The 10,238-nt window shown below is 45.8% G+C and overlaps 1 protein-coding gene across 1 annotated transcript in view; it reads right to left on the reverse strand.

Moving 5' to 3' along the window:
• The window catches only part of LOC126198721 (zinc finger protein basonuclin-1-like), a 345,685-nt gene extending 344,266 nt beyond the window's left edge, over positions 1-1,419 (reverse strand). The window contains exon 1 of the mRNA XM_049935240.1: positions 1,049-1,419. Coding sequence (XP_049791197.1) covers positions 1,049-1,058 — 10 coding nt within the window. The 5' untranslated portion in view covers positions 1,059-1,419. The remainder of the gene's footprint in view (positions 1-1,048) is intronic.
• Between the last annotated feature and the right edge of the window lie 8,819 nt (positions 1,420-10,238).

The raw sequence follows: 10,238 nt of genomic DNA on the forward strand, positions 1-10,238 counted from the left end.
TAGGTAGCAGTCAAGTGATGTGCTGACAACAGGTAGAGTGCATCCATTTTAACTTTATTTTGTCCTGGCTGACACTTGCTGTTATATGGGGCAATCAAGCAGATTATGGTGGCCTTGAGGCATTTCCATATGCTATTAGGGTTATTGCAAATTTTGGCGATATACATCTCAGTAAATTAGCTTACCACGCCTATTTTCATTCTCTGCTTTCATATGGCACCATATTCTGGGCTAACTCATCATTGAGTAAAAGAGTGTTCATTGCACAAAAGCGTGTAATCAGAATAATTGCTGGAGCTCATCCAAGATCATCCTGCAGACACTTATTTAAAGAGCTAGAGGTCTTCACTGTAGCCTCACAATATATATATTCACTTATGAAATTTGTTATTAACAATCCGAACGAAATGAAAAGTAATAGCAGTGTACATGACTACAACACAAGGAGAAAGGATGATCTTCACTACACAAGGTTAAATCCAACTTTGGCTCAGAAGGGGGTAAATTATGCTGCCACAAAAGTCTTTGGTCACTTACCTAATAGCATCAAAAGTCTGACAGATAGTCATATAGCATTTAAAAGGAAATTAAAAGAATTTCTTAATGCCAACTCCCTCTACTCATTAGATGAATTTTTGGATATAGTAAGTGGGTAATTTCCCAACAAAAAAAATTTTTTTTGAGTGTCATGTAATATTTTGTGTAATGTAATATCTTGTATAGACACCTTTCATTAACCTCACATGTTCTACATCATTACGAAGTGTCGTGTTCATGATCTATGGAACAAGTACTAATCTAATCTAATCTAGTCCGTGGTTTAATAACACACCTAAAATCACTCATCTTCCGTCATTTTAAAAATGAAAGAGTTCAAAGAACGTTCTTTTTCATTGCATGGTTTAGTTAGTTGCTAATTTTGATTATGGTGAGTGGAGCCTAGTAGTTAACATCTGATTTCTCTCTGGGGTAATGGTATCAGAAACGTTAGTGACCACTGGTGTAAGATAACAAAGTGAGCAAATAACAAAATAAGAAATTGCCTTACCTGTTCCCATGCCAGTTGCTGAAGACCTCGTGTGCGGCAACGACAACGATCGGCTAGTCGTTGCCAGGGTCGTTTTCTCGCAATGACGGAAACTCAGCAGTCTGTTGCCACAACGTTGTAGCTTTAGAACTAAGTGGCCGGAAGCACTGGCACAAGAGCGTGTCGCCTAGTGGACTCGAGCTCGCATCACACAACCACGGCACAAATTCCGCCGTCAGCCAGCCCTCGCGAATTTCGGCTGTGAATCAGAGTCCTTTCTCGGATTCTCAAGTCACGACAGGTGAATCATCGCGACGAAGAATCGGCGACGGCGTGTTTGGTGACGCGCGCGTGACGTCACGGAGCACGGGATGCGGCGACCACTTGTTGCTGGGCCAGACCCCGCGCGGCGACTGGAGGCCGGCTGCTGGCGACACGAGGGGCCCCTACCCCCTACCCCCTACCCCCCCCCCCTCTTTCCATAAACCAGGGAGGGCCGGGGCAGCCGTGACAGCGAACCAGCGGCGTCGGGGGCGGCGCCCGCCCGGGAGAGACACAATGCGACGTGTGACGCGACGGGCAGCGCGTCGCGACGCCGACGCATCGCGGCCACGCGGCAGCTGACGCCACCCACAGGCGGCGCCGCCGCGCTGACCACAGCCCCTGCAGGCAGAGGCAGGCTGGTCGGGAAGCACAGGCTTCTGCACGCAAGGGACGTTCCGTGATCATGCCCGATGTCGTTCCAGTTGCCGTATTTGTCAGTTGCCTAAGGCAGGGGAGCTGTCTATGCCACATTTCTGTGAATTACTCAAAGGCTATATACTATGAAGTCCCAAAGAAACTGGTACACCTGCCTAATATCGTGTAGGGCCACCGCGAGTACACAGAACTGCTTCAACACGACGTGGCGTGGACTCGACATGTGGGATGGAACTCACACTGTAAATCCTGCAAGGCTGTCCATAAACCAGTAAGTACGAGTACGACCGGGTGTAGATTTCTTCTGCCCAGCACGTTGCAAGCCACCCCAGATATCCTGAATAATGTTAATGACTTCGGAGTTTGGAGGCCAGCGGAAGTGTTTAAACTCAGAAGAGTGTTCCTGGAGCCACTCTGTAGCAATTCCGCATGTGTCGGTTGTCACGTTATTATGCTGGAGTTGCCCAAGTCCGTCGGAAAGCACAGTGGACACAAATGGATGCAGGTGATCAGACAGGATCCTTACATACGTGTCACCTGTCAGAGTCGTGTCTAGACGCACCAGGGGTCACATACCACTCCACCTATAGAAGCCCCACACCATTACAGAGCCTCCATCAGCCTTAACAGTCCCCTGCTGACATGCAGGGTCCATGGATTCATGAGGTAGTCTCCTTCCGCTCCGAAAGCCTATATCGATGATGTGTCGTTGAATGGTTCGCACCCTGACACTTGCTGATGGCCGGCCGGAGTGGCCGTGCGGTTCTAGGCGCTTCAGTTCGGAACCGCTCGACTGCTACGGTCGCAGGTTCGAATCCTGCCTAGGGCATGGATGTGTAGGTTAGTTAGGTTTAAGTAGTTCTAACAAGGGAACATCCCCATCGCACCCCCCTCAGATTTAGTTATAAGTTGGCACAGTGGATAGGCCTTGAAAAACTGAACACAGATCAATCGAGAAAACAGGAAGAAGTTCTGTGGAACTATGAAAAAATAAACAAAATATACAAACTGAGTAATTCATGCTCAAGATAAGCAATATTAAGGACAGTCTGAACCCAGGAGCGCCGTGGTCCCGTGGTTAGCGTGAGCAGCTGCGGAACGAGAGGTCTTTGGTTCAAATCTTCCCTCGACTGAAAATTTTACTTTCTTTATTTTCGCAAAGTTATGATCTGTCCGTTCGTTCATTGACGTCGCTGTTCACTGTAATAAGTTTAGTCTCTGTATTTTGCGACCGCACCGCAAAACCGTGCGATTAGTTGACGAAAGGACGTGCCTCTCCAATGGGAACCGAGAACATTTGATCGCAAGGTCATAGGTCAACCGATTCCTCCGCAGGAAAACACGTCTGATATATTCTATACGACATTGGTGTGTCACATGACAGGAGTATGTTGTCGACCAACCTAACTAGTACACTTGGCGAATGGGTAAAAAGATTCTTCTACCTTGCCCGATTTAGGTTTTCTTGTGGAAGTGATAATCACTCCCAAAAAAGTGATGAAAACATAAGAGTTTGTCACATAAACTGAAAACAAAAAGTTAAAATTTTCACTCGAGGTAAGACTCGAACCAAGGACCTCTCATTCCGTAGCTCGTTACGCCAACCACGGGACCACGGCTCTCTTGAGCTCGGACGGTCCTCGATATTGCTTATCTTGCGCATGGACTACTCAGTTTGTATATTTTGCTTATTTTTTCATAGTTCCACAGAACTTCTTCCTGTTTTCTCGATCGATCAGTGTTCAGTTTTTCAAGGCCTATCCACTGTGCCAACTTATAACTAAATCTGAGGGGGGTGCGATGGGGAGATTCCCTTGTAAGTTCCAGGAGGTCCGCCCTTTGTGGTCTCGCGGTAGCGTTCTCGCTTCCCGAGCACGGGGTCCCGGGTTCGATTCCCGGCGGGGTCAGGGATTTTTCCTGCCTCGAGATGACTGGGTGTTGTTGTGTCGTCTTCATCATCATCATTCATCCCCATTACGGTCGGAGGAAGGCAACGGCAAACCACCTCCATTAGGACCTTGCCTAGTAAGGCGGTGCGGGTTTCCCGCATCGTTCCCCTGCGCTCTGTAAAGAAGCATGGGACTTCATTTCCATTTCAAGTTCCAGGGGACTGATGAACTCAGATGTTAAGTCCCATAGTGCTCAGAGCCATTTGAACTTGTTAATGGCCCAATATTGAAATCTGCAGCAATTTGCGGAAGGGTTGGCCTTCTGTCACGCTGAACAATTCTCTTCTCTCGTAGTTGGTCCCATTCTTGCAGGATCTTTCTCCGGCTGCAGTTATGTCGGAGATTTTATGTTTTACCGGATTCCTGATATTCACTGTACACTCGTGAAATGGTCGTACGGGAAAATCCCTACTTCATCGCTACCTCGGAGATGTTGTGTCCCATGGGTCGTGCGCCGACTATAACACCACGTTCAAACTCACTTAAATCTTGATAACCTGCCAGTAACCGATCTAACTGCTTAAGACACTTGTTGTCATATATAGGCGTTCCCGAGCGCAGTGACGTATCCTGCCTGTTTATATATCTCTGTATTTGAATACGCATTCCTATACCAGTTTCTTTGGCACTTAAGTGTGTACATGTTCTTTCGGACAGACAAGGGAGACGGACAATGACCTCTTCAGTGCGGATGCACACCGGTCTGGAACTCTTCCAGAGTTCCGCGAAATGCCGCCAGTAATGAGGAGAATAGACAAGGGACACTATATCAGTGGTGTGTGGGTAAGTTGAGAATTTGAGTATGACGGGAATTGTATTAAGGTAGTCCGTGGAATTGCACTGACCACTGTGTCCGGATGGAGCAGTGGCCTGAGCGTATGGCTTGCAAGAGGGAGATCCGCGTTCGAATCCCAGTCCATTTCAAATTTTCAACTCTTCTCATTGATTTAAATCAATGCTGACTCTTACCCAGTGTGTGTAATTCCTTTGCGCTTATGTAAACGCTGTTGTGTGGCTTATCGTATTTTAACTGTTTTTTTCTGAGACGAAAAGTGAGGACCAGTCAATAATTTGCCTAAACCAAAGGGGGAAACTGCCTAAAAAATCATACTTTCACTATCTGGTGTATCAGTCACCTCCTGGTCTTGGGAAGTTGCGCGCAATGCATTACGGGCAGGTTCGATGTCCGACGTTTTTCACAAATTGCTGGTGACTGGAGTTCAAACATCGATGTTTCGGTATCGATACTCTAGTCTTTGCCTCATTAACGTAAAAGTCGAAATACCAAACATCGATGTTGCCAACAAAACCACGTAAATTACTAACAAAGTTAATAATTTTATCGTCAGTTAAACGAATCTTTAGCGACATCGTTGCAATGGTTAAAGGAAAAGAGATAGAATTTGGAAGACAGAGTGCTAATGAACGCGGTAAAAAGAAATTTATTGAAAAGACTGAGAAACTGCCTTAATTGATGAAAAGGACTGTAATGTCGTTTATTCAAAGCGTAGTAGTATGTGATGAACAATGAAAAGAATCACACTTCAAACAAAATCTACATCTACATACATAGTCCGAAAGCAACCGTCGGGCGCGTGGCGGAGGGCACCTTTCACCGCAATTAGCCGTTTCTTTTGCTTTTCCACTCGCAGACAGAGTGAGGAAAAAACCAATGGCAAATTTACAGCCTTTTATGAGAAATTGAGATCCATTCTTGGCCTACTTGCCATCCAAGGAAAAATATTTTAATACTTTGTGGGATTGTAGTGTTGACATTCTACAATATTCAGCCAGAAAAAATGGGCTTGTAAACGTTGACTGATAGAATCTGGTTCTAATAGTGAATTTTCAAACTCAAGTACACTTAGACAGCTGTTCACAATTGGAAACATGATGTGACCCTCACTAGCTAAAGATGAAGGAAACAGTACCAATACCTTCCGGGACAATTATAAAAAATTTTCAAAAACGAAAGTTCACAACAATCTGTGACATGGTCGTGGACAGAAAAGTGAAGGAGAAAGTGTAAAATAATGCTTTTGTTTCTGTCTGTGAACACAAAACTGTTACGTCCTTAGATTACTGGTTTCAACCAGCAACGCTCATCTTCAGATCCGCAATAAAATGTGGAAAAAAGCAAACTGGGTCTCGCACGAGCGACGTGTTATGAAGCCGTGCTGATTCGTGAACATGAGCTTTTCGGTCTCTAGAAAATTTGTTGTGTTCGAACTCAGAAAATACTCTAGAATTCTGCAGCAAACCAATATTAACGATACTGGTCTGTAATTTTGCCGTCGGCCGCTGGTGGCCGAGCGGTTCTGGCGCTACAGTCTGGAACCGAGCGACCGCTACGGTCGCAGGTTCGAATCCTGCCTCGTGCATGGGTGTGTGTGTTGTCCTTAGGTTAGTTAGGTTTAAGTAGTTCCAAGTTCTAGGGGACTTATGACCTCAGCAGTTGAGTCCCATAGTGCTCAGAGCCATTTGAACCATTTTGTAACTTTGCCGTCCATTCTTTTACCCTTCTTGTACACTGGAGTCACCTGCGCTTTCCTCCACTCGTTTCACACTTTGCGCTGGTCGAGAGATTCGCGATAAATGGAGACAAAGTAAGGGGCCATTGTGTAACCGAACTGCCAGCCGGTGTGGCCGAGCGGTTCTAGGCACTTCAGTCTGGAACCGCGTGACCGCTATGGCCGCAGGTTCGAATCCTGCCTCGGACATGGATGTGTATGATGTCCTTAGGTTAGTTATGTTTAAGTAGCTCTATGTTCTAGGGGACTGATGACCTCAGATGTTAAGTCCCATAGTGCTCAGAGCCATTTTTTTGCAACCGAACTGGGATTCCATCCGGATCTGGCGACTTATTTGTTTTCGACTCTTTCAGTTTATTCTCTACATCACGGATGCTTATTACTATGTCATCCACACGGGACACTGTGCGATGGCCAAACTACGACACGTTTGTACGATTCTCCTGCGTAAACTATTTCTTAATCGTGGAATTCAAAACTTCGACCTTGCTTTTGCTACCTTCTACTGGCAAACCAGACATGTCACCGAGTGACTGGATGGGAGCCGTCGTTCCTTTTAGAGACTTTACGTGGGACCAGAATTTTTGGGGTTCTCTATCAGTTTTTAGCAAAGGTACGTTCACTAAGTAGTCATTAACTGAACGATCTATACGAATGAAAATTTTAGCTGCTTCGTCCAGTGGTTAATGATGTCAATAATTGCCATCCTAGTGTACGTTCTAAGCTAACAGCAGCTAACATCGTAAATCATTTGTGACATTCTGTGTGGATAATAAGTGCATCGAAAACAATAAAGTAATCATAGTAACTATTATGCCGAAAATTAAAACATTGGGCATGCAACCAGCACAGACTACCGAAACGAATCTGAGGAGTTATCACAACAGATACCAATAATCGTTTACTGTCAACTGAACATTTTAACTTTTAGGCATACGAACACCCATCGATTCTGTATTCAAGAATATACACTTTCAACATGATATATGTTGTTCGAAGGCGGTTAAAATCATCAGGGAAGAGCCGCATCAATTTATGGATTGAACATTATAAAACAGCATAAAATAGAACAATCAGCAAACTGAAACAGAAACAGAGCTATCATCATGTCCCAGTTACATCGCCCTTTAGTTCTTAAAAATGGTATAAGTATGGAATCATATCGTCGGTAATACTTATCCAAAGCTACGAAAAAAAGTAGTAACGTATTTGAGCTGTATTGTGAAATCGTCAGCTTGTAGAAGAATATTCTCTCTATCAACAACACAGCAAGCTGAAGAGCAAAGGACTCTAAGAATGCTATTTTTATAGCATACGTATAGAAAGTTGTGGAGTGTGTGAAGTTAATTTTTACTGCATTTATTAATTAAGAAAATTTATATTACATATAATTGTGTGTTGCCTTTTGCGCAATTATATAAATTCATCACTTTACATTGATGTTTGCTGTCGATTGTTACTGGCCATGTACGTTTAGCCGTTGGCAGTAAAATGGAAATTATCATCGATGATTTACCAGCACTTTTATCCCTACAACGCATGCACCGATTATCGCAATACTATGCGACCCAATATATTAATGAGAAAATCTAGTGCTGGCACCCAGTATCCTATAAAATAATCACCGGTCCTGGGACCCTACTGCACCATATTACCAGTATACCACTCTCCATGCACTTCCGTACCCTATCCACTCCACTCCCGCCGGAACTTCGACCAAGACACTACGAACCATCTCATATATCCTTCCGTTTTTCGTTCCTTAGCCATCCTTCTGCTCAATGACTGTTAGTTGCTTCATGCTGTTCCAAGGGGGGCCATTATCTTACTCGTCATGAACGTGATGATTTTCATGTACGTTCAGTACCACCACTACAGTATAGCATCATTAACATCATCGTAACTAAGTTGTAATTCCAGAATGAGATTTTCACTCTGCAGCGGAGTGTGCGCTGATATGAAACTTCCTGGCAGATTAAAACTGTGTGCCCGACCGAGACTCGAACTCGGGACCTTTGCCTTTCGCAGGCAAGTGCTCCGCTGCAGAGTGAAAATCTCATTCTGGAAACATCCCCCAGGCTGTGGCTAAGCCATGTCTCCGCAATATCCTTTCTTTCAGGAGTGCTAGTTCTGCAAGGTTCGCAGGAGAGCTTCTGTAAAGTTTGGAAGGTAGGAGACGAGATACTGACAGAAGTAAAGCTGTGAGGACCGGGCGTGAGTCGTGCTTCGGTAGCTCAGATGGTAGAGCACTTGCCCGCGAAAGGCAAAGGTCCCGAGTTCGAGTCTCTGTCGGGCACACAGTTTTAATCTGCCAGGAAGTTTCATATCAGCGCACACTCCGCTGCAGAGTGAAAATCTCATTCTGGAAACATCCCCCAGGCTGTGGCTAAGCCGTGTCTTCGCAATATCCTTTCTTTCAGGGGTGCTAGTTCTGCAAGGTTCGCAGGAGAGCTTCTGTAAAGTTTGGAAGGTAGGAGACGAGATACTGGCAGAAGTAAAGCTGTGAGGACCGGGCGTGAGTGGTACTTCGGTAGCTCAGATGGTAGAGCACTTGCCCGCGAAAGGCAAAGGTCCCGAGTTCGAGTCTCGGTCGGGCACACAGTTTTAATCTGCCAGGAAGTTTCATATCAGCGCACACTCCGCTGCAGAGTGAAAATCTCATTCTGGAAACATCCCCCAGGCTGTGGCTAAGCCGTGTCTCCGCAGTATCCTTTCTTTCAGGAGTGCTAGTTCTGCAAGGTTCGCAGGAGAGCTTCTATAAAGTTTGGAAGGAAGGAGCCGAGATACTGGCAGAAGTAAAGCTGTGAGGACCGGGCGTGAGTCGTGCTTCGGTAGCTCAGATGGTAGAGCACTTGCCCGCGAAAGGCAAAGGTCCCGAGTTCGAGTCTCGGTCGGGCACACAGTTTTAATCTGCCAGGAAGTTTTAAGTTGTAATTGTTGGATAAAATCATCTAAAGTCTTAGAAATCATGAAATTGTTCGCCGTGGTATAGTGATGACCACTGTGCGCAGAGAGATGAATACCGCCTGGTAGCGCTGTGTGCACATGATCAGCAAAGGGAAGTATTTCAGCGGAGCAAAGACGAGCACGGCATAATTCTAGCAACGATACGGCCCACAAATGGGGAAATCCACTGCCATAAGCGACCTCGATGAAGAGCTGCTGGCTGTGGTATGGTGACTTGGAACAAGCGTCTCGGAAACTGTGAAGATTGTCCGCTGTTCGCTTGCTGCTGTCATGAGCATCTTTGGAAAGTTGTGGAAGGACGCTGATAACACCAGAAAGCTACAGGTATTGAACATCCACGCCTCGTGATACAATGTAAAAGTCGTTGGCTTGCGCGCTCTGTGGCAGCTCTGATGAGAAAATAAAATCCTCGTACAGACGACGGTGATTCGGAATACACCATTCAGCACACATGGCTGGACGTGGGTCTCCTCAGCGGACGCGTTACACGGCTTCCCGTGTTGTCACATCGGCGGGGTCAGCGAGACTGGATCGTGGATCATTGGAAATTGGTCACCTCGTCGGATGAATCACGTTTCTTGTTACACCAGGTCGATGGTCGTGTCAGGACAACTATGTCAGAATGCGAGTATCGACCTATATACGCTACTGGCCATCAAAATTGCTACACCACGGAGATGAAGTGCTACAGACGCGAAATTTAACCGATAGGAAGAAGATTCTGTGATATGCAAATGATTAGGTTTTCAGAGCATTCACACAAGGTTGGCGCCGGTGGCGACACCTACAACGTGCTGACATAAGGAAAGTTTCCAACCGATTTCTCATACACAAACAGCACTTGACCGGCGTTGCCTGGAGAAACGGTGTTCTGATGCCTCGTGTAAGGGGGAGAAATGCGTACCGACACGTTTCCGACTTTGCTAAAAGTCGGATTGTAGCCTATCGCGATTGCGGTTTATCGTATCGCGACATTGCTGCTCGCGTTGGTTGAGATCCAATGACTGTTAGCAGAATATGGAATCGGTGGGTTCAGAAGGGTAATACGGAACGTAGTGCTGGATC

Source organism: Schistocerca nitens, chromosome 8, assembly GCF_023898315.1.
Source record: "Schistocerca nitens isolate TAMUIC-IGC-003100 chromosome 8, iqSchNite1.1, whole genome shotgun sequence".
Lineage (NCBI taxonomy): Eukaryota > Metazoa > Arthropoda > Insecta > Orthoptera > Acrididae > Schistocerca > Schistocerca nitens.